Source organism: Nematostella vectensis, chromosome 3 (genome assembly GCF_932526225.1).
Source record: "Nematostella vectensis chromosome 3, jaNemVect1.1, whole genome shotgun sequence".
Lineage (NCBI taxonomy): Eukaryota > Metazoa > Cnidaria > Anthozoa > Actiniaria > Edwardsiidae > Nematostella > Nematostella vectensis.
Window position 1 is genome coordinate 10,513,888 of NC_064036.1, and position 25,124 is coordinate 10,539,011.

At 40.2% G+C, this 25,124-nt stretch overlaps 3 protein-coding genes and 1 long non-coding RNA gene across 6 annotated transcripts; all 4 read right to left on the bottom strand.

The window, feature by feature from the left end:
• Positions 1-4,752: 4,752 nt before the first annotated feature.
• Positions 4,753-10,170, bottom strand: LOC5497584. Of its 3 annotated transcripts, XM_048725798.1 has the most exons (6): positions 9,642-10,169; positions 9,077-9,260; positions 8,454-8,593; positions 7,707-7,830; positions 6,658-6,972; positions 4,753-6,088 (listed from the first exon to the last, which is right to left on the bottom strand). In XM_048725798.1, exons 2-6 carry the CDS (start codon positions 9,168-9,170, stop codon positions 5,817-5,819), a joined length of 945 nt encoding a protein of 314 aa, XP_048581755.1. In that variant the 5' UTR covers positions 9,171-9,260; positions 9,642-10,169; the 3' UTR covers positions 4,753-5,816. The 3 variants fall into 3 exon arrangements, with proteins under 3 accessions (XP_048581755.1, XP_048581757.1, XP_048581756.1); XM_048725800.1 differs by lacking the exon at positions 9,077-9,260 and having other exon boundaries at positions 9,642-10,170; XM_048725799.1 differs by having other exon boundaries at positions 9,077-10,169.
• A 3,083-nt stretch (positions 10,171-13,253) lies between these two features.
• Positions 13,254-16,508, bottom strand: LOC116614005 (uncharacterized protein DDB_G0271670). The gene is made up of 3 exons (XM_032374561.2): positions 16,232-16,508; positions 14,791-14,858; positions 13,254-14,631 (listed from the first exon to the last, which is right to left on the bottom strand). Exons 1-3 carry the CDS (start codon positions 16,302-16,304, stop codon positions 13,546-13,548), a joined length of 1,227 nt encoding a protein of 408 aa, XP_032230452.2. The 5' UTR covers positions 16,305-16,508; the 3' UTR covers positions 13,254-13,545.
• A 142-nt stretch (positions 16,509-16,650) lies between these two features.
• Positions 16,651-25,101, bottom strand: LOC5506177 (protein N-terminal glutamine amidohydrolase). Its single transcript, XM_048725364.1, has 6 exons — positions 24,951-25,101; positions 23,700-23,799; positions 23,461-23,514; positions 20,680-20,825; positions 20,137-20,261; positions 16,651-17,418 (listed from the first exon to the last, which is right to left on the bottom strand). The coding sequence occupies exons 1-6, from the start codon at positions 25,022-25,024 to the stop codon at positions 17,300-17,302; spliced, it is 618 nt and encodes a 205-aa protein (XP_048581321.1). The 5' UTR covers positions 25,025-25,101; the 3' UTR covers positions 16,651-17,299.
• On the bottom strand, positions 22,825-23,454 carry LOC125561295. The gene is made up of 2 exons (XR_007307325.1): positions 23,120-23,454; positions 22,825-22,996 (listed from the first exon to the last, which is right to left on the bottom strand). It is a non-coding gene; the product is annotated as an uncharacterized LOC125561295 (long non-coding RNA).
• Positions 25,102-25,124: the final 23 nt, after the last annotated feature.

Here is a 25,124-nt window from a genome sequence, read left to right on the forward strand (position 1 = left end):
AAGAGCGCCATTTATCCAAATCAAAGAGCAATCAAGTCTCAAGTTTTGGGATTCTAGAATATGTTGTCCGGCGGATATGTGCAGATTTTACCTTGAATTGCGCACTTTTTGCTAAAGTTACCAATTTCAGTATAGTGATTTAATACCCCTTATATATATAGTTTTTAATACCCCTTACAAAATAGAAAATAGAGCCAAACTCAGTTCGGCTTTAATTTCTGATTAGTAATGAATATTGATTTGGCCGCTATTTTGAACCGGAAATAAACTCTTACATTTTAGGAAAGTTTACTCATAGACGAATAAAATATAAGTCAAAGAATAAATCTAAACCAAAGAATTCTGAAAGGAACCGCAAATATTTTTCATTTTTGTAACTTTTATGGTGACAGCGATTTTGAACCGGAAGTAGCCAAGACTGGCACTCTTGTTTCTCTTTGCGCCTTTTAACAAAATAAAAAAAACCGTATTTTAGAAGTAGTTTAGGGGAATATTAACAAGAAAGGCTTTGGAGCCAAACGAAAATCTGATTTAATCACGGATTATTATGGGGTATTTAAATGGCAGATAATATAATCGGGAAGTGAAAATCACGCGTCGATACTAACTAAAAGTTGTCAAATGATAGAAAAGAAACATGTAGCGAGTCCAAGTATGCAGTTAGTTCTTTTTTCTTTATTTTGCTCATTGATTGTTAACATCATAGTGACATTCCCATTTATATTTTTACTTATATCAATATTAACATGTGTAGAATGTGTATGTTATACTACAATCGAACCAAAATCCTTCACGATTTTGAAAATCCCTTTGTTATGGCAATGATGGGAAAAAGGCCCTTCCTATCGATGATACCGGCCTTATCTCCCATCTCAACTGACATAAAACTTAAAAATCAACTAAACATAATTGTTGAAGGGACAAAATATCAAATGCATAATGGGAGTCTTTCCTCAATTTATCGATTCTCGGGCACCCTTACTGCTGTGACCCCCCCCCCCCCCCCCCCCTTGCTACTGTGACCTACCCTGGAGAATTTTACTTTAAAGAATTCTGCTCAGCCCTAGTCAACCCAATAATAAAAGTGATGATAATATCACAATAGCTTCCCGAAATTAGCCGAGGGAATAATAGATCCATTTTTACACTTGGCATTCTGCCAACAATTGAACTCTATTATTAGCGAAACGATATTTTTAGTTAACAAATACAACGAACAGCACAAAATTTAGCAGTACAAATTGGGTGGTCATAATTTGAACCAATTGTATCAGTTGACATCATCAGTTACACAAATTCAGAATACTTTTATAATCTGCATCGTAATAATAATAATCAGTTTATTGGCCATTATCATAGTATTAGACTTAATTACATGGGTACTCAGCAAAAATATAGGAAATTATACAAATTTGTAGGTAACGAATTTGGCAAGACGTTCAGTCCTAGGAATCGGACGTTCACACCTAGTTGAACCCGAGCGTAGCCCATAGCCGTGGTCAACCCTAGGGGACTGGGGTAGCAGGTGCTCAAGAAAACCCTACGACTGCATGCTTGAGATGATATTTCGGCACGCATAATCGCGGCGCTCATCCAGCTGTTGTAAGCTACAGTCCTCAAGGGCGATATCGTATGAGAGCTCGGGACAGATAATACAAGTAGGCACAGATAATCTGGCAGGTTAGCCCAGACAGCAGATGCATATTCGAGGATAGGCCTCACAATACTACAATAAACTAGGACAATATCAGACTTAAGGGCGCCAGGATAGGGCTCACAATACTACAATAAACTAGAACAATATCAGACTTAGGGGCACCAGGATAGGGCTCACAATACTACAATAAACTAGGACAATATCAGACTTAAGGGCGCCAGGATAGGGCTCACAATACTACAATAAACTAGGACAATATCAGACTTAGGGGCGCCAGGATAGGCCTCACAATACTACAATAAACTAGGACAATATCAGACTTAGGGGCGCCAGGACAGGGCTCACAATACTACAATAAACTAGGACAATATCAGGCTTAGGGGCGCAAAGATAGGCCTCACAATACTACAATAAACTAGGACAATATCAGACTTAGGGGGGCCAGGATAGGCCTCACAATACTACAATAAACTAGGACAATATCAGACTTAGGGGCGCCAGGATAGGCCTCACAATACTACAATAAACTAGGACAATATCAGACTTAGGGGCACCAGGATAGGCCTCACAATACTACAATAAACTAGGACAATATCAGGCTTAGGGGCGCAAAGATAGGCCTCAAAATACTACAATAAACTAGGACAATATCAGACTTAGGGGCGCCAGAATAGGGCTCACAATACTACAATAAACTAGGACAATATCAGACTTAGGGGCGCCAAGATAGGGTTCACAATACTACAATAAACTAGGACAATATCAGACTTAGGGGCGCCAAGATAGGGCTCACAATACTACAATAAACTAGGACAATATCAGACTTAGGGGCGCCAGGATAGGGCTCACAATACTACAATAAACTAGGACAATATCAGACTTAGGGGCGCCAAGATAGGGTTCACAATACTACAATAAACTAGGACAATATCAGACTTAGGGGCGCCAGGATAGGCCCCACAATACTACAATAAACTAGGACAATATCAGACTTAGGGGCGCCAGCTTTCTTTAAGACGCGTAAAGCATAAAGGCGTCTACGAGCTCTTTTGAAAATATAGTCGATGTGATGGCTCCAGGACAGATTACTGGACAGGTGCACACCTAGGATCTTATAAGTTGCTACTCGTTCAATGACTTTACCTGCTAGTTGTAACGGGGCAGGCTCAGATGGCTTGTATTTTAGAAAAATCAATACACATCTCTTTTCGATTAAGTGGGGTTAGGACGCATACCGTGATCCGAGGAGTATGAAGAGATATCACTTGCAATAATAGGCAGAAGGCTAGGTGAACATCTTGGAATTATTTCAAGTACGGATAGATCGTCAACATACTTGACTCTAGTGTTCCAATTGCTAACTAGGTTATTGACTAACACAGCAAACAATAAGGGGGCAAGTCTTGTACCTTGTGGGATGCCAACTCTAGGATATACGGTGCTACCTATTTTTACCCGCTGGGACCTGTTGGTTAGGAAAGCCCCTATCCATCCAATTAATATATCATCTACTCCAAAGTTGTGTAGTTCATGGACCAAAACAGAGTGATCAACCAGATCAAATCCTTTACTGAAATCTGTAAACAAGATGCGGGCCTAGCATTGGCCGTTTTCCAAAAGATTCCATAATGCAATGCATTAGATGAGCGCATGCGTAGTTGATTTGCCTGGCAGAGCGAACTGTTTGGGATCAATGCTACAAATAACTCTATCATAAAGGGACTCCAAGGTGAAGCCTTCAATAATTTTTGCCACCTGCGAGGTCAAGGTTATCGGCCTGAGGTCACTGGTGATAGCTTTCGGTGGGTAAGAGTTCATTTACCTTAGTTCGAAGTTCTTTTAACTTTCTACTACGGCTGGTAAAATATTTGGTCTCCATAATAAATATCTTGAACTGAAACAAAGAGCCTACTAAATGACAATTGTAAAAGGGTTTATCTATCTTTCAAGGTGCGTCTGGATTATTTATTCGGTGTGTGTGTGAGGGGGGGGGGGGGGGTTGGGTGGCGATTCGGTGTGTGTGTGTGGGGGGGGTGGGTGGCGGCAGCATGCTGTCAGGAAGTCAAGAGCTGGATTGTTTTAAATATAACTTTTTTTCTCTCATAAGGGTGTTTATAACCCACACAAACCCCCCTTAGATCCACACACGGTAAGATCTGATCACCACGCCCTGAAACAATTGGTTGTCGCTACTGTTGATAACGTTGCTATACTGTTATGTATTAAAGGCCTAGCTAAACAAAGAGACATGCATGCGACATGTTTTCTAATTTAGCCTCCTCGAAAACCATTGTAGCGCGCGCCAAATCTTGTTGCAGCAACAAAGGAATGTTTCTCGGATAGTTGAGAAACATTTTCATGTCGAGCCCTAAAACAAATTAATGCGCGCTACATGTTTTTGGCGTAGGCTAAACTAGGAATCATTAAGGAGACATGTCTCACCCTACATCTCGCGGTAGACATATAGTATAGCCTTAAAAGCGCAAATACGCGCACACTAGATTAGCGTCAATTCAAATGAGTGCGCACTCTGCTTCTGAATGTTATTTTTGATCATATTCTTTGTGTTTCTGTTAAAGTACCCAAATCCCAATCAGATTTATTGTCTTGCGTGTACAAAATATTCTTTTCAACTCGAACTGGCGGGAATGACGTCTTGCTACGCTAGGGTGGAGGGGGACGCAACGCGCCTATTTCTCATATGTATCGATCTGGATTCAAGTGGACTGCATCTTAAACTCTTATAACAAATTCTCTAAATCTCGTTTATTCCATTAAAAAATGCATTGAAACAGATTTTAAACATTATCTTGTATGGAATGATTTTGAGCAATTTGCGAAGATTTTTCCCCAATTTTGTCACATCGTAGCCAAGTGCGATCTGGTGTTGTAAAATCGCAGACATTTTTTGTGTGTAATCAGGCATTTAGTTGAAGGTTGATGCGTAGTAAGTTGTTCAATCTTCCTTTGTCTTGTGATCAACCTGAGCGAGGTGATGCCAGCAAGGCTAGCCGGTGTTGGCGCTGTTTGTATGGGGCTTTTAAGGGGAGAGGACATCCCACAAAGAACAGGGGAAGGAAACAAGACATGTATAATTTCAGGGATACTAAAAACCTCTTTATTGACTTTCATACATTTTGTACTGCAAGTAAATGCTTATAAGAGAATATTTCAGCCTTTTTAAGATCCCTATTTTTTCATGTGCCTTGTATAGATATAATTGACCTTGCGAAATCTGCATTAAAAAAAAAAGACACGAGAGTTAAATGCAAGAATAAGGTTATTAACCATTTGCTAAACAAAATCGCAAAATTTTCATGTCGCAAACATTTCATGTAATAACGCTAAAAGTGCGCCTTGCTAATATTTTTTGTAATGAGATTTTTAAATCTTAAAAGGCCGTTACTACTCACGTGACCAGATCACCAGAGAGTGGTGAGCCTTCCAAATAAGGGTGATATATTCTGCAGTCATATTAGTCGCTGATCTTTCGCTTGTCCGGAAAGGGAGGTCTAAGAAAGGCTACATCTTCCGTTGTGTATCTAGTTTGCGCTACAAGATGTCTGTTGGCCATGCTGAGGCTCGAAGCTCTTTCCTCACTTCATAGGATCATGAGAATGACCAATTGTTATGACTATCGGTTACCTTGGTTATGCCCGACTATTTAGTGCTGATTGTCTGAACTCCTATGACGCTTCGTGGCTTTTTTATGGTGTCGCTAAAGACTGAAAGACACGTACTGAGGCTGCGCAAGGAGAGCAGATACTGGCCCTACTCGTGACAGTTAACAAGAGAACATTTAAAAAATATGTGCTAGAAAATAAAATATCGACAAACTAGCTCGATCGCCATCTTTGTGCTATAATAAGTAAAGCTCACAGTTTGATTGGCTACTGCCAAGAGACACACCCAATTTGCGTACCCAGGTATAAGAATATTGGTCATGTGAAATAGAAGGTTTCCCTATCCCAATTTTAAACAAAGGCAATTCTACACACGTGCGCATTTGAACATAGCTAATAGACTAGTCGCAATATGTTTTTTGCTTCCGCCGCCCATGAGTCGAGTCTTTTTTTATCAAAACTTTAAGCAATTTCAGCCGAGTATCCAGGATTTGCTGAGGAAAGAGGCCCATGCATAAATGTTTATGTGATTATGTCTACACCAATGCTATTGGATGGAAGTACGCCCAGCTCTGATTGGCTAACAAGTGGTGACCATAACCAGAAGCAGTTGCGTTGTTAAGTTGGCATGTCCCATTGTCTTTAGAGCTGTAGTTCAGGGACTCGCACTTCTCCCCGGCGACAAGACAATACTCGACGCACTGGGCGGGGGAGGGGACGTTTGACTCTTCATAGAACACGTGATCCGTGAGTTGGAAGCGAGGCCTTTCTTGAAAAATTCTCTCCGGTAGAGTTTCGGCATCTACGTCTGACAAATTGCAATTTGAAAGATTAGGTTTATTATTTACTTTAACATTAAATGAAGGAAAGAGTTTATGATTCTATATAAAAGTAAATAGAATTTTATAGAACTGAGTAGATTTGGGATTACAGAAGATAAATTGGCGAGAGTTCGAGTTATCAAGGGCTTGATTTACTTAGGGTAACTACACAGTAAATAATGTTGAATGTATGGTGTTCAAGTTATCGAGGGCTTGAGTTACTTAGGGTAAGTACACAGTAAATGTTGAATGCATGGAGTTCGAGTTATCGGGGGCATGAGTTACTTAGGGTAAGTACACAGTAAATGTTGAATTCATGGAGTTCTAGTTATCGAGGGCATGAGTTACTTAGGGTAAGTACACAGTAAATGTTGAATGCATGGAGTTCGAGTTATCGAGGGCTTGAGTTACTTAGGGTAAGTACACAGTTAATGTTGAATGCATGGAGTTCGAGTTATCAAGGGAATGAATTACTTAGGGTAAGTACACAGTAAATGTTGAATGTATGGAGTTAATTTTGCTTAAAGTTATCGGGAGTCGGGAGTTCTCTACACACCTTTGTCTACAGATATTTGTAGGTGTTCTTGTGGAAGTCCAATAAACTTGTACACGTAATACCCAAAACAGTGACGAACCGTCACCGAGGCCTTATGCTGACAGCTACCTCGCACATCACCAAAGCACAGATCACGTTCCACCGCACCAATCTCTCTTTGTGGATGGGGGCCACGCATCCATCCAGAGAGTCCCATATTACTTTGCGGCCCTTGGGTCGATATTTGCTGTTGGCCTTTTAGACGGTACCAAGTTTGATTGAAAGCCCTTGTGACGTCTTCAATAGGTGTGTAATTGATACAAGGCCGAATCAATTCTGCAAGGGAAAAAAAGGAAGTGCGGTTTCCCAAGAAAGAAACATACATGGATAGGATACCAACAAAGATTGCTCTGTTCGTTCGATAAGTGGTTTTGCGATTGACAGGTAATTCCGAATGCTTGTGCGATGCGTTTTTGTCCAGTGGGTTTATGTTTAGTCCCTTTTACGCTAGATGGGTTTGAGCGTAACTTTTTAGACGATCGCAGACCCTTCGCTATAGTTTCTCTTCCCTCGAATATCAGGCTGGTTTTACGTCCAATGGCTTTGCGCTTAACAACTTCCTGTTTCCGATAGGTCCGCACTCGGCGAGTTCGCAGTCGGAATTTGAGTAGTCTCTAACTAGATTCTAACAGGATTCTGACAAGTTAAATATAACTCAGGTCCTTAAAAGCATTTCAATAAAAATCATAAGGAAATGACCAGCGTGTCTATTCCATCCCCTCTCAATATTTCGAGGCCTGCTACATCTCTGCGATTAAATGCATGCATGTGGATGTTTTCACAAAATCGTTTTTATCAAAAAGGGCGTTTTCCGTGCCAGATTTGGTGTGGCGATTTCCAAAACGTCTCGTGGGTATTACATCATGTGAGCCAAAAGCAGGAGTGTGTAGCACTTGCATAACAATATACATCACACTTCCGAAATAGTCACATGTATCGTTTTCTGGGCGTCATAAATATACACTAGAATACCTAATAAAACTATAGATTTCTGCTAACATACTCCTTACCTTCTGAACAAAGACCACTGGACTTTCTTATCTGCTTGAGTGTGAGGGCTTCATTGTATATCTGCAGGCACGCCATGCGACCGCGAAAAGACCGACTGTCAAATGCCACGGCTGCCAGACGTATCTAGAAATAGAAACATATATTATATACATACTGAGAAATACTCACTAAAAACATATTCAGTATATTTTCGTTCGTTCGCTGGTCTCAGAAAATCAGAGGCGCGAACGATGTTTTTTTCACTGTGAAGAAAAGACCTTCGCGGTTCTGATTGGACGAACGAATATTTTTTTTCTCGTTCGCTGCACTCACTCGTTCGTTTTTTGATACTGCACAACTCGTGAATAAAAACCGCACGCGCGCACTTTCCATGTAGTATTCTCTATATATTATTTATAATTACATAGACATAGAGTTAGTACATAAGGCAAGGACTCCAATAAAAATAGACAGGGGTGATCGTCGGCAAAATCAATCTTAACCCTAAGGAATTGCACTTTGGGTATCCTCAACAAAAATTCTTACCCATAAGCGATCTCAAATTGGGTGTGGCCGATGGAATTTTTTACTCTAAGGAATAGCAGAATCGGAAAAACTGTTTAACACCCCTAGAGAATAGTAGTCGAGTTTTATACCCTAAAAGATTGGACGATCACCCGCGCACACCCTGCGCACCCCCTGAATCTGAGGTTAGGCGAGAAAAGGGCAAACTCGGAAAAGTGCTTTATGCTTTATGGGTATTACACCTCGCGTTGTGTCGCCAGCTCAGTTCTGCCAACGTTCAACTCGCCGATCATGACTCCGTCCACATAAAGCCTCGCCCATCCCGATATGTAATCATAAGTGAACCCCACGAAGTGCCAGGTGTACCATTGCACTGCTAAAACTGATAAAGATGTTATGTTTGAGTGATGCTAAACAGAGCGCACTAGCATCGATTGCAGGCAAATGATCTCACGCGCCATATTTAGATACGTTTTCTAGCCAACGTCACCTAGGAATCAACATAGTAAACATTATAGAAAAACATATAACTGAAATGAATATAGAAATCCTAAACAAACTCAGTACTACACAATTAAGTTAAAATTATAAAAAAAAATGTTGAAACTTTCACTATATTGTAACAGATCGAGTGGTGCGCGCTACCGTGCCAACCTTAAGGAATTTTGCCAATAAGGATGCATTAACGGTTAATAGTACTATCTGATTGACAACAGCTTTACCAGACAATCCCACTGCGCTTTTAGATATGAAGGAATACAAACAAATCTGCCAAAACGTTATTAAGTTTGTCTTGGTGACCACGTTAGCGGTAGCAGCCACTTTTGTTTTCACATGACTTAAATAAAGAAGCACGGATAAATACCTTTTTTTGGTATAAACTCCTTCCAGATCCAAGATCGTGTACAACAACTTTTGCGAATATCCATGGCTTCTCCGGATCCGGAGCCGCAATCCATAAATGAACGCCATAGTTTGAACGATCATATTGCCAAATCGGGCTAATGTTACCGTCAGCATGTATCCATAACAACACAGATAGGGAATATCTGTGAGTCAAAGAATGCTGTTCAACCAGTCCTTTGTTATTGTTTATCATTGAACTTAAAAATAAAAAGCTACGAATAAAGTCTTATGTTATTGACGATATTTGATTAAAAATATCTTGGTTACTCGCTTGAATTAGCCGATGGAAATGGATGCTTTGTGTGACTTGCCATTGAGCGTGAGCTTAAAATGGCGGCGTTATTGTCCTTCCTTAAACACCAGCTTTTAATTGTTTGTCCCGAGAAAACAGGGCCATCAAATCCAATGTATGAAGCTGGGAAATTTTCGTACGCAAAGCATGTAAGCACTATTTTTTTTTTATATTTGGTGCATTAGAAAAGACGCTCTTGAAAATGTTTACCAGCTACAGGTAGTTAGTTTACCTTGTGTCGATCTTTGCGTGGTAAGGGATCTCGATGTAGCTGCTGGGCGTCCCAGAAAAGTAATATGCCCCGCCCTCTCTTCCATCAGGTCCCTTGTCAAGTGTCACGCCAGACGCGATTCCCGCCGGAAGACCATTGCCACTGATGTCACGCGTCCTGTGTTCGGCATTCAATGGGTAGAGGGCAACAGGTTTCGGCTCTCCTATGAATAAATACAAAAAGGGAAAGGTAATCTTATACAATCAGTGTCGGGCTATTTCGATTGTGTTCTTCAGCTCTAATGACACCAAAAGTTGCGAATTGAAGAAATCTACTCCTCGATGTCGAATATTAATTTATTGACAAAGATGCAGAAGTCCTGCAATGATAAAAAGTGTAAGGAGAAGCAAGTTCAATAACAATAAATGAACATGGGGACTTATATAAGCGAAAAAGCTGGCATAAGTTCCGTAAGTCTGCGATAATAACTGGTAATAACAAAATGGCCGATGCTCCCTCGCTCATGAGCCGCTCAGCGGTCATGACAAGATACTTCATGTATGATTTAACGATGTGAGCCCTTGTCTTCACGAATTGATACAAAATACACGTTTATATTATATATACTTGCCTTTGGCAAACAGGCTTTTCGTGATAAACTGAAAAATGAGAGAAGCAGGCTGGTTATAATATTTCAGTGAAAAATAAAATAAAATAAAATAAAATAAAATAAAATAAAATAAAATAAAATAAAATAAAATAAAATAAAATAAAATAAAATAAAATAAATAGGTTACGGAGTATACGAAGTTAGGTTCGGAGAGCGTTCGGGTTATTCACGAATACTCCAGAGGCTATGGTTACTCAGTACTGTTCAAATGTTTCGAGAGATGAGAATAACGATCGCGTGGATTTTTAGACAAGAGAAATAGAAATACACCTATTTCAATTAAGGTTGACTATAAGAAAATGGAAAATGATGAATCCCAAACACCACTGGTTAGGGAAAACAAGTCTTGTATCTGTTAATGACATTCAGTGAGGCTAAATTAAGTTTGTAGCGAGGTCCTTGTAATAAATGAACGAATTTTAAATACAAGGAAACATTATTATTGGCCAAACTTTGTTCCATTTTCCATTCTCTTATCGTCAAACTTTTTTGAAATAGGTGTATAACGAGAAAGGATTTCGCTGAATCGGGAGGCAGGAGACATTTCGCACAAAGGTTAGAGATATTTTATTCGCTGAATACAATATTTAATACAAATTGGGAATGCATTTTTAGTTATTTTATTAAGAAATCGCTGACAAAGTATCCTAATTCCCGTGGTGTGATAGGTCCATCAGGAGAGAAAGAGTCAGGGCCTCGTTTTACAAATATTCCATATCTTGACATTACAAACAGACCTATTAGGTCCATCTTCCAGATTATTCGTCTATTTGCAAAATAATACAGTAAGGTCCGTGTAACACTCCGCCATTCAATGTTTTGGAGTGTTTTGAAGTAAATAAAATTAGAATGTGATTTTCATTCAATTTTCGTTTTAGAAATCAGAAATCAAACTCAAGGCCTCGTTTTTAATTTTTTATTTCATTTTTGCGTTTTAAAATCGAAAATTAAATAAGAAGTACCTGTGTGACATTCCGCCATTCAATATTTGACGCTTTTCAGAATAAATAGGTTAAAAAAGAAGAAATGGTGATTTTTTTTTAATTTAAGGGCTCCGTAAGAAATTACAAACCAGCTTTAAGACTTCTTTTGTTATTTTTGTTTTCTTTGTGTTTGAAAGTGATAATAGATACCGTTATTCGACTTTTTATTCCTTTTTTAAAATTAATATGATAATTAACTCATTTTAATATTCCTTTTTCTATTTTCGTATGCAATCTTATACTAACTAGGGAACCGTTGCGATGTTTTTAGTCACACAAGGGCATAAATGGAGTCCCCTTCCCCGAACACGTTAAAATGGCATATTTATCGTTTGAATATGTTCTGTTGCTGGGAAAAAAAAATTATCTGTTCCTTTTCCCCAGGAGCGGACCATTCCTTTTTTTCCCAGCCAGCAGTGCTTAGGCATTTTAGCACATGAAAAATTGCCCGTATAACCGGTCGGGACGATAGGTCCATCTTCGAAGATCATTCGTCAATTAGCAAAAGAATACAGGAGAGAAAGAGTAAGCCTCATTTTTGAAACTTCACATTTTCTTCTTGGAAATAGAAACAGGCGTGAAAACTCGATCTCCCACATCCTTCGTTTATTTTAGATAAAAGAAACAAAGGAGTATTAGCTTCTTGCTTTAACATCGATCGTGCATGGTAAAGAAATAGTAACTCCCACACCCGATTTTGGTCTAAAGTTCACAATCGTGAACCGAGTTTACAGGGCATAGTAGTGTCAATGCCTTTTTTTCCTTTGAAAAGTAGAAACCCCACTCTACACCTTTAATTTTCTTTTTTTTTTTTCACATGATCTTACCTGGATCAAAAGAAGAAGCGTTGCGGCCAGCTCCATCTCGAAAGTGTTCCAAGTCAGCAAATTGGTTGGCTTTTGATCCAGTGTACCTTATTAATATTCGATTTATTCTATGCTATTAATCATTAATAGCGGTTATATTAGATCATTTGTTAGCACCTTTGTTATTCAAAAAATGGGAAGATTTAAACCGCATTTTACAAAATATCCTATTGACAATAGAAACATAGAAACAGGTGTGAGACTTTCTACACTAGATCCCTCGTCAATGTGGGAAAAGGATTCAAGGGTGTACCTACATCAAAGGCAGATTTGTTTACTATCTCAAAACAATAACAGCAAGATACACTGACGTTTCAAATGTTTCAAGGTGCGACGGAGGGGTCCAAATGGGGGGGGGGGGGGAAGTTGGGGGGAGGGGTGGGTAGTGGTTTCAGGGGGATGGGTGGTTGGTGGTTTTAGGGGGAGGGTTGGGTGGTGGTTTCAAATTTTTAAGCGCTATTTATAAAAACGCGGGGATAACCTAGGTTTTTATGCACGGGATTTTCAACTTTTAAATTTTTTGTCGGTTGCATATGTACCTATTGAGACCCGTTGGTTTAAAAAAAACGTTTATTCGTTCATATATAAAGAAAAAGTAGGGGGGCTAGCCCCCCTGCCCCTCCCCTTCCGCCGCCCCTGGTTTCCCTAATTCTACTTACGCCTACGCACGCAAACTAGCATGCTCGAGGATCCAGCGTACTTTGCGGGCGCTCCCAATTGTGACCTTTGGGATGGAGCGCCCGCAAAGTACGCTGGATCCTCGAGCATGACAAACTATATATTGAGATTAAAGGTCGTTACTATCCACGTGACCACTGGATCACCAGGGAGTGGTGAGCCTTTCCTAATCAAAATAAAGGTGACATCTTCTGCAGTGTTATTAGTCGCTGATCTTTCGCTTGTCCGGAGAAGGAGATGTCTATATGTGTACATGTGTTCAGGACAACAAAGGACAACTAAGTAAGGAAATACTGCCGCGACTAAAATAACGCGGGATAAACTAACCATGCATCACAGCAAAATCTAAAATTCAGTTCGCGGTATCTCTAGGTTTATCGAATTTCTCACATAGGGCCTTTTAATGCTCCTAAATTGGGATGTTCTCGCATAACAGCAAAACAATGCGATAAACTTTATTAAACGAGGGTTTACAGTTTTCTAACAACAGTTAAAGCACCAACTTTCTGTAATCCTATTTGTTTGGAAGCCGGAACTAGCGGTTGCTGTTGGAAATTATTGATGAGAGTTTGCAGAATATTGGAAATGGCAGTTCTTCAATGCCCATCCTTCCTGGAATCACGCATTCTTACTTCCTCGAATCACGAATTCTCACTTCCTGGAATCACACATTCTCACTTCCTGTAATCACGCATTCTCACTTCCTGTAATCACGCATTCTCACTATGTTATGGATAGTTCCATAAGCACACCAAAAGTAGCCATGTCGTGAGACCGCTCGCTTGCATCGATGGGCCACCATTCCAATCACAGAAATCTTCATTCCCATGGATGAGTTTAGTAGGCATCTGGTATACGGTTGTTGGGATTTCTGTTGTGTAGAGAGTGCTGTTTCTCGAAGAACTTGTCGATGTTGACAAAGTTTGCAAGACGCTTGACTTTGTAGCGGACTCTTTGAGCGAGTTAAGTAGTGCTGAATCCCTTGAAACTGTTATTGACGAAAATTCCTTCCATAATGATGATGACGTTGATGACAATGATGATGGGGAAAATAATGAAAAAGATAATGTTTCTAAATATGGTGATGATGACGATGACATTGATGATGATGATGATGATGATGATGATGATGACATTAATGACGGCAATAGCGACGGTGATGATGGTGTTGTTGTCGATGGTTCTGTTATTGATATTGGTGATGGATATGATGATGTTAATGATGGCGATTGTGACGGTGAAAGTGATGGCGATTTTGATGGTTTTGGTGAAAATGATTTTGATGGCAATGGTGCCAATGTGGTTGTCGTTGATGATGGTGACAATAATGCCAGTGTTTGTGACGGTAATGGTGATATGATTGCTGCTAGTGATAAAAATGGTGACGGCGATTGTAGTGACAGCGAAAGTGATAACGAAGATGATAGTGTTGGTGTTTGGTATTTTTGGGTTGTTGATGATAATGATGATAATTGTGACGGTGATGGTGTGGTTATCGTTGTTGTTTTTGATGGTGATGATGACGATGATGATGATGGTAATGTTAATGATGATGATGGCGTTGTAGTTGCAGATGATAACGGTGTTGTTGTTGATGTTGACGATGGTGACGGTGACGCAAATCCAACCTGGTAATTACAAAGCTCTGTCCTACAACATTCAATCGTACAGTCTGTGGTTTTAAGTATGTCACAGAATGCCTTGGGCGTGCAATAGCGTTCGTAAGTACAGCTCTTCCCGTACACGAGGTGTCCTGTGCTGTTTTTGTACGTGAACGTAGCGCATCGGTCTTGAGCGTCGCATCTTTGTTTTACCTAAGTTAAGACAAAAAAAATTAACTGGAAGTGCCAGGATCACATACAGTAAAAACCCGCGTTCATGAGCATGTGAATTAAGAACCAGGCTGAAATTAAGTAAAAAAGGAGTATCAATATCAGAAAACATTTAGCCTGAAAACTTAAAATCTTTTATACCTTATACTTATCACATTCATCAAACGAGGACCTTCCCCTTATGCAGAGGTAACACCGAAAGGACGACTCTAGAATGAAAATGAATACACCATCAGGACCGGCACAGCAGATCACCCCTGACTTAAAGCCGCATTGTCACCATTTTACTTCCGGAGGTCCGACGGAAACCTTAACCGTTAAAAGACAAAAGAATCTATTAAAATCCGAGATATTTAACAGGCCATCCGCTCTAAATTATCAATCACATCCTCAAAGAAACTTCCAATAGACACACTGCCTTAAATATTTTGAAATATTTTTCGCGTTTTCCGTTAAAAATCATCGGAGATGGTTACGTAATCGACCGGAAGTAAACTGGTGACAATGCGGCTTTAAACTCCGAGGGAAACAAACGCATAACAATGGAGCCCTCTCTACATCCTCGGGGACCCAGGGCGTACCGAGGGGCCCCAAGGATGCCCCCTCCAGTAAGCGAACGTCTTCTCGCTCCTTTCTCTTCTCCCTCACCCCTCCCTTCCCCGGCCTTGTTTCGCCTCGTTATCGCGCCCTCGACGCCCTCCTTTCATCTCCTCGGGAATCTGGGATCATCCTATATGGGATCACTTGAGTTTTATGGGATTATGGATCACGATTTCAATGCTATCATTCCTTGTATGTCCACACATTAAGGTTTGCTTAAAGAGGGTGCGCAGATAATATGAGAAAAGTCCACGATTTGGCGATTCTTCAAGAAGAGTGTGTTTTTGCAGTCCGATGGCCAATCCATTTAAGGATAAGAAAAAATGATTTATATTTTCCAATTCCTTGATTGCATTATTGTTATTTATATTTAGAATTACCAGATATGATTTTCTGTGTCAAAATGCAAACATACTCCATTATAAATCATGTTCTTTCAAGTGTTGAACACTTTATGGATTATGGAATATGTCACATAATAGGTAATGAGCAAGCTGTCTACAATATGTGACATATTCCAAGCTAGATTCTATTAAAAGCCTCAAAAGAACAAATATTTGTGTAAAGAAAGGACAAAAAATTCTTTAATGCGTAAGAATTTTGTTTAGCTTAACTATTAATTAGGCTTTAATATAACATTGTCTGTAGATTTGCAATCGACTAGCAAGTAGACTAGGCATTTTATCTATATCATAGAGATGAAAAAATTCAATATACTTTATATTGAAAGCATAAAGCGCAATGGGCCGCTAGAGGTATTACCAACAGCCGAATGCTCTCAGCATTTGACTTTTAGCATAAAGATTAAAAAAACGTTTTTTTCTCTGTTTTCTCTTTTGGGATGCAAATGTTTTGGTTTAGTGTATAAGGTTTCCTTTTCGAACTCTTACGGAATTACGTTCGTTCGTGCAAATTTGCACTTTTTAAACAGAAGAGAAAATGTCGCGAAGAGCGCGGATGGTACATGAGATCAAATGCTTACCCGAAGCAGCAAGCAAGAAGGCAAGAATAGTAGCGATGACCATCAAAACTAGCCGTATCTTTACACCCATCATGTCCGTACGCACGGGAAGACGTTAGCTAGTTCCCACTGCAAAATGTACCTTGTGTGTCAACATTAAATCAACTTACATCTACGGTTATTATTTGTATGTTTACATTTGATTACGCAGTGACGCAAGCAGCGTGCATAAACTAACAACTTCGGTTTAGAGAATTGAGTAGCTGTTATTATTCAGATTTACGCTGAAGACGGCTATAAAAATGTGTTAGCATTTGGTGGTCAATTCCAACGTCGTGGTTCTATAGCCACGTGAGTAGACTCGAGACACATATCAAGTCATAAAAGTGTACGGTGCAGCACGAATAATGTTGGGCAATACTAATAGAAATACCACATGGTGACATAGCTTTGCAGCTTTATTAATTCTCTATATATCTTATAAATCAATATTTACAGGAAGAAAACTATCTATTTAACTTCAAATGTATTTTCGTTATTTACAGTAACTGTTGAAAAAGTCTATTCACAATTTGATGCTCATCCAAAATGCGGACAAAGGGGGATGTGACTCCAAAACTCCGCGAGAGTAGCCCTCTGGCGGCACCTTTTATAGCTTTGTCTAAAAACTCCTCTTCGTACACATTTTAGATCAGCGGTGGCCCGCCAGTCTGTGTAATTTTTAATGCGCGCGCAACATCGTGAAAACAGTCTAGTGACCAGCGAAGCTCAATGCCGAGAAGCCCGAGAAGTTTCAGCGCTGTCTGCGCTAGTCACTAAATAGGGAGACGTTCGAGGCTTTGGAACCAAGGTAATCCGCGAGTATATAAAGATGTCATGAAAAGTATAAAGCTCCACAAAGCAGGAGCGTAGACGACAACTGACAAATTCGGCACAGGATGCTGGTATGAACTGAGAACTATGCTCCATTCATTGCATTCAAGTTCTGTATAAACTTATCTGTCGTCGGCACCTACATAACACCTTTCTTGCTACAAAGAGCAGGAAGCAATCTTGCGAATTAAATCCCCTGTAAATTTATAATATCCCTTAGATGTTTGGCTCTGGGAAAAGAAGAAAGGTTCGTATAAAGTTTCTAAAGTCATACACAGTTCCTTCGCCGCGGCCTGGTGTCATGTCGATGAAGGAATCAAGGTTCATTGAAGATGCTGTGGACAAGACAAATACAATTTTTGATAATTTTGATCATTTCTTTTGAAACTAAACAATACTCTATTGTAATGAAAAGCAAAAGGTGTATATAGCACACTGTATCGCCCCATGCAGGTAATCCAGAATCCGGAATCCATGACAAAATGAGACTTGAAATCCGGAATCCATGCTACTGGAATCCGGAATCCACACACTAGGATCCGGAATCCAAGACTTGAGCTGGAATCCGGAATACAAGAATCCTGGAAAACAAAAATGGAATCCGGAATCCACGGGAAAAACTACATGGAAACCGGAATCCAGACACTAGTAACAGGAATCCACACACTATGATCCAGAATCGAGAACCCTATTGGAAAGCTGTCATGGGGCGAACTGTATGAAAAAAGGGATAGAATATGAAAATAATAAGGAAAAGGAAATGATTTTTGAATATTATTTAATACGAAATGGAAAGGAAGGGTGGGTGGGGGGGGGGGGGGGGGGTAGCGCAGCCATTGGTGCCATACCGTATGGAAAAAGGCAAGGATTTGTGAATATCATTCAATACGAATGGCCCACGTTTTGGCAGAAAGGAGGGGGGGGGGATGTGTACTAACGGGGTGTACTAACCTCCAGTTCTAATAGGGTGTATGCTGAGGAAGGGGGGTGTACTAACCTCCAGTTCTAATAGGGTGTATGCTGAGGAAGGGGGGGGGGGTTGTGTACTAACCTCCAGTTCTAATAGGGTGTATGCTGAGGAAGGGTGGGGGGGTGTACTAACCTCCAGTTCTAATAGGGTGTATGCTGAGGAAGGGGGGGGGATGGGTACTAACCTCCAGTTCTAATAGGGTGTATGCTGAGGAGGGGGGGGGTGTACTAACCTCCAGTTCTAATAGGGTGTATGCTGGGGAAGGGGGGGGGTTGTGTACTAACCTCCAGTTCTAATAGGGTGTATGCTGAGGAAGGGGGGGATGTGTACTAACCTCCAGTTCTAATAGGGTGTATGCTAGGGAAGGGGGGGGATGTGTACTAACCTCCAGTTCTAATAGGGTGTATGCTGAGCAAGGGGGGGGATGTGTACTAACCTCCAGTTCTAATAGGGTGTATGCTGAGCAAGGGGGGGGTTGTGTACTAACCTCCAGTTCTAATAGGGTGTATGCTGAGGAAGGGGGGGGGGTGTACTAACCTCCAGTTCTAATAGGGTGTATGCTGAGGAAGGGGGGGGATGGGTACTAACCTCCAGTTCTAATAGGGTGTATGCTGAGGAAGGGGGGGGATGTGTACTAACCTCCAGTTTTAATAGGGTGTATGCTGAGGAAGGGGGGGGGGTTGTGTACTAACCTCCAGTTCTAATAGGGTGTATGCTGGGGAAGGGGGGGGTTGTGTACTAACCTCCAGTTCTAATAGGGTGTATGCTGAGGAAGGGGGGGGATGTGTACTAACCTCCAGTTCTAATAGGGTGTATGCTGAGGAAGGGGGGGATGTGTACTAACCTCCAGTTCTAATAGGGTGTATGCTGAGGAAGGGGGGGGGATGTGTACTAACCTCCAGTTCTAATAGGGTGTATGCTGAGGAAGGGGGGGGGATGTGTACTAACCTCCAGTTCTAATAGGGTGTATGCTGAGGAAGGGGGGGGATGTGTACTAACCTCCAGTTCTAATAGGGTGTATGCTGAGGAAGGGGGGGGATGGGTACTAACCTCCAGTTCTAATAGGGTGTATGCTGAGGAAGGGGGGGGATGTGTACTAACCTCCAGTTCTAATAGGGTGTATGCTGAGGAAGGGGGGGATGTGTACTAACCTCCAGTTCTAATAGGGTGTATGCTGGGGAAGGGGGGGGTTGTGTACTAACCTCCAGTTCTAATAGGGTGTATGCTGAGGAAGGGGGGGATGTGTACTAACCTCCAGTTCTAATAGGGTGTATGCTAGGGAAGGGGGGGGATGTGTACTAACCTCCAGTTCTAATAGGGTGTATGCTGGGGAAGGGGGGGGTTGTGTACTAACCTCCAGTTTTAATAGTGTGTATGCTGAGGAAGAGGGGGGGGTTGTGTACTAACCTCCAGTTCTAATAGGGTGAATGCTGAGGAAGGGGGGGGGGTGTACTAACCTCCAGTTCTAATAGGGTGTATGCTGGGGAAGGGGGGGGTTGTGTACTAACCTCCAGTTCTAATAGGGTGTGGTGTATGCTGAGGAAGGGGGGGGATGTGTACTAACCTCCAGTTTTAATAGGGTGTATGCTGAGGAAGGGGGGGGGGGTTGTGTACTAACCTCCAGTTCTAATAGGGTGTATGCTGGGGAAGGGGGGGGGGTTGTGTACTAACCTCCAGTTCTAATAGGGTGTATGCTGAGGAAGGGGGGGATGTGTACTAACCTCCAGTTCTAATAGGGTGTATGCTAGGGAAGGGGGGGGATGTGTACTAACCTCCAGTTTTAATAGGGTGTATGCTGAGGAAGGGGGGGGGGGGTTGTGTACTAACCTCCAGTTCTAATAGGGTGTATGCTGAGGAAGGGGGGGGTTGTGTACTAACCTCCAGTTCTAATAGGGTGTATGCTGAGGAAGGGGGTGATGGGTACTAACCTCCAGTTTTAATAGGGTGTATGCTGGGGGAGGGGGGGATGTGTACTAACCTCCAGTTCTAATAGGGTGTATGCTGAGGAAGGGGGGGGGGGGTTGTGTACTAACCTCCAGTTCTAATAGGGTGTATGCTGAGGAAGGGGGTGATGGGTACTAACCTCCAGTTTTAATAGGGGGGTATGCTGGGGGCTCTTGTCGCCATTCTCCATTTTGCTTTCTCATATGTGATCTGTCTGACGCAAATGTCTGGAGAAATACTGGAGCGGGGATTATCCTGAATTTCCTATTGAAAAAAAAAAGACTCAAAAAGTTATTGAAGTGTTAATTGTCCATGAGATCAGATAAAAAAAGTTCTTTATCTCAATGCTTGAGAATTTGTGGGGGAGGGGTGGGTATAACATTGCAGGTGTTTGCCGTATAAAAAGCTCTTGCGAACAAATCCACTTATAGATCTCACGCGGGTGTGAGATAAATTGTGCTGTGCAAGGGAATTATTGTTTTAAATATTTTAATAAGAAATAGGCAAAATGACGATTTTCTATAGAATAATTTTTCAGAAGCGATAAAAATCACTAAAAAGCTGGAGATTTGGTGCTCAACTGACACAATTACCGACCTCTTGAATTGTTTTTTAAGTTTTCTGTCAGTCTGTATGGCTCGTTCAAGGTACAGTATGCTAAAATACCGACACAATTACCAACCTGTGAAATTGCTTTTTAAGTTTTCTGTCACTCTGTATGGCTTGTTCAAGGTACAGCTCAGAGGGACAAGGAAATGGTAGAATGGAATCCAGGTCATAAACAAAACTTTTATCCTTTGTCTTCCTGATTAATATCACATGGTAATCCTGAAGTACAAAAAGGTGGTATTAGATACAGTATTGAGAATTAAAAGTAAATATAAAAAATAACAATCGCAAATTAGTCCAATCAATCTTGTATGGTTTAACACATTGACCCCTCAACCGGCCTGTACCGGCTTTGGGAAGTACCCACAACCCAAAAAATTCATAAATTCAAAATAAACACAACAAGATGAAGATACTCAGGCATCAGTCTAAGGGATAAATGGTCTTGCAGATATGCATCCAACCAAGGTGTTGGCATCTACTCTTAAGCCAAATAATAGCACAGGTTCTTTGACAAATCTCAAATCGAACAAGGAGAGAAAAGCAGAATCACCCCTCTCAATAAAACGCTCAAAATACCACACAAGGGAGATAGATCAGCAAACACAGCTCAAGACACAAATAGATACCTTTATTCTGATCCTCCAGGTACATTTCCTTGGCCTCAAAACACAATGTCCATTCCTTGAAGGGTTGTACAACCACGAAAATATATTTACGTATTGCAAAGCATTCTGGGAGATCCAGGGGAAAATTCACGAGGGGAGGGCCAGTCAACACTCCTCTCCCCAAAGTCAGATGGTTTTTTATAAGTCTTTTCACCCCGAAGCCAAACGAATCAATTCCAGGTCATACAGACCCAGAATAGCAGTGTAAACAATTTTGGAATCAATTTGGTTTCAGAAAAGACACCATTTAGGAGAGCTGTGGTGATTCATTAGAAAATTATTTTCTCATCCGGGCAAAGCCAAACAAGAAAAAATCATCATGAATCCACCTTTGCTTGCAAATATCCATAAGCAAAGCACTCAATTATGCCCCAAAAGACTTCATGATGTCCTGAGACACTCTCCTAATATGCTCATAGCTGTATTTTTGATGAAAAATACAAGCAACCATCAACTTGTGCTGGCTTCAGCACATCGACGAGGGATTAAAAGTGGGGACCGCAAAGCACTGTTGGAAAGCTTGGATACCGCTGACTAGGTGCAGCTGTGTTTGACTTTGACGGGCTGTATAAAACTCAGAATAGGGGGGGAGGTATCTGTTTTCAGTCTGTTTTTTGTAAATTCAGCTCCAAAAAAGCCAGGAGTCAATGGGTTAAGATCGGACTAATTGCACACAAGTTTTTCAACGCCTTTGATGTTATTGATTAAGTCTACCATTATAACATCCTAAAAGTCTAAAAAAATCGGAGCAAGCAAACAATGCAAAAAAAAGCATAGAATTTACCCATACAAGGCTTGTATGAAAAATCACAGGGATCCCATAGGTTATGAAAATCACAAAAATATACATATCAAATTTATACCACTATAAATGATACCAAATATACATTTCTACATGATCTTAATGGGTCTTTAAGGGGGGAGAATCAAGCACATCATGTAATTATTATCATTAGTTTGAGTTTAATTTAATGGCATTGATCTGAATTTTATTGTTATTTTTCTGCAACCCTGCTTTCAATTATAATTATTAAGAGTTATTTTAAATGCAGGACCCTAGTGATATCAGACAAAGTCTGATGGGGCTTAACCTGTCAAACCATCGGTAAAAAAATCTAAATTGTCACCATCACGATTCTTTGTAGACATTAAACCCTTTTAGACAGTTCTGAATGTTCTTGTGGAAAGATCACCCTATTTTGTGTCTAAGGCGACAACTCAGTTAAAGTTGATACCGCTAAAATAACCGGAGAAGGGTTCTTGTAAGCAGATAGCACAACCTTGTGCATTGACAATGACATGGTACATGTTACAGCTGTTTTTTTCAGCGCTTAATTCATGCTCATCCCCAGAAGACCTTGAACAACATGTCTCCTTTGAGCTCTGAAGTCTTCCTCCAGCATTGTTAGACTCTATGATGAGAGCACAGGTTCCCCAAGCTAATGTTGTATTTTATGTGTTTCATTCATAGTTACTTATAATACTGTAAATATATGGCGTGTTACAATAAAAATATTGGGACGAAAAATATAATAAAAAACCCTTCAAACTTTTTTTTACCTGTTAATGTTTTAATGTTATTTACATCCCTGTGAAGTTTCAATCCATTTGAGGCAATATTGAGCGATTGTAGTTCCCCCATACTAAGGGAGGAGAAAGTTACTGTAGCACTCTAATGATGCCAATCGGTGAAACGGGCAGTAGAAAATCGCCTCTAGAAAACTGGAAATTCGAAATTTCACCTAAATAACTGCAAACAATATTATACCAATACTTTACACTGCCACACAGAAATTATGAATCAAGTTGATCAACTCTTTGCGACTCTAAAATGGCATTCTTTACCTGCCTTGTCGAATCACGTGTGTTTGACACGAACCCATGGGATGGATTTTTCAACCGTCGTGACAAAGCAGCCTGTCTACACCCCGTTTTTCATGGTGTTTGTCTTCTCCGATTTTTTTAGACATTTATTATGTTATAGAGGAATACTTTCTGTGCAAGAAACTGTTGAAAAAAAACTTGTGTTGCAATTAGTCCGATGTTGGCCCCTTTTTTGACGTAGATTGGACTAAGAATAGCTTTTGACCACACCCAAAATAATTTTGTCAAAGACCATAAAATTGACCTTGAAATTGTACAACCAAAAAAATTTCATGTGAACATAAAATCTAACTGATAATTACCCAAACAACTGCATCTAAGGGACTACTTGCTTTTTTTTGCATCCATAAAGGAATCTGCAAAATAAGAAAAGGCAAAAAAGTGAAAATTTATCCAAGCAACAATAACAGCAAAAGAAGAAAACAAAATTTTGAAGGTAAAAATGTTATACCCTTATCCCTACTTGATATCTTCTCAACATATGTCCCACCTAAATATAACATAATCCTCTCCACACATCTTGGATCTACTGCTAACTCACCTGTCGATTGCTGTTTGATATAAAAACAACATAATGCTCTTCCAGATCAAGAACTTGTTCCTCTTTTATCCTTTCACATAATTTCCACACATTTTCTTCACTGTTAAATTAAAAAGAATATTTTTTTAAACATAGTATTATAAGAGGGAATGACTGACCATTTATGCAATGAAGAAGTGTTGTTGAACTTGTAGCAGCTAAAAGCTAAAAAAATATTATGGTACTTTATGGGCCAGGCGGACAGGGAAAATGGGAGGGGCTTTACGACATATTTATTAATACTTTCTCTGTAATTTATCCCCCTAACTTTTTTAGTTTTAATTTGTACTTTTAATAGAATATTTTGCATAGTAAAATGCATTCCAAGGCAAAACACAGAGTACAGTATGTTTTTTGAATCTCTGAGCACACATCATAACTGAGAAAGAGACATAAAAACAGTCTGTTTCACTGTATTCTATCAGTGTGTTAAAGGTTGCACACCAAAGTGTACTTTTTCCCAGTGAGGGCTACACATCAGGGCAAGGGCCAGTCAAAACTATTTCTGTTGTGTCGCTTTTTTCCAAGGCGTTTTAAAGTAAAACTAAAAGATCATCCTGCAAAGCCTTCATATAAAAAACAAATATAAACACTAGAGGTTTAAAATATGTCATCACGATTTAAGAAAAACTTTATTAAAACGGAATAGATATTTGAAGTTTTTAGCAAAAACACGTGCACACAGAAAACCAAAACATTCGAACTTTGTCAAGACTCGGGAGAAGCAAAACATCGCTCATAATTCCATATCAATAGTCAATAAACGACGAAATTGTATATTTATAACTATTCTGGGATAAACACTATATTATATTGAAGCACTGCAAAATATTTGGCTAGTAAAATAGATTTTAATATCTCAAGTAACCTAAGCAGTCACTGTCCCTGACCGGGCCAAGGAAAAACCCGCACAATTTACCAAAACAACACCAATAAAAACAGGTTAGAAGGATATTTCTAGGGGAGAAAATATCTACTGACACAATCAATAAGCTATAAATTGATTACCATACATTTATATCGTGAATAGCGGCCAGGAAAAATCAAATTTGCAGAAGCAAAAGTTCCCTAAGTTTGTGTGATTGCCCATCGGATGGACTTGTCAGATCTTATTACGACACAGAAAAATCCCCTCTAAAAATTAACCTCGTGCTCATATCATCGAGATATTTCGGTCGAAGAAGCTGTACTAGTTACAGAATATGATCTTACCAGTAACAACTTGTGTAAACACAATTTGAAGGCGAAATATCACACTTATTTTCCAAGCCCACCTTCGCCTCCATTTTTCGCTGCCCGTGGCTGTTGAATCACGAACTCGGCAAAAATGAAAGCGAGGCTAGCATGTAGTCAGAGCGAGGCTTATGAGTAACACCAATGACCGAT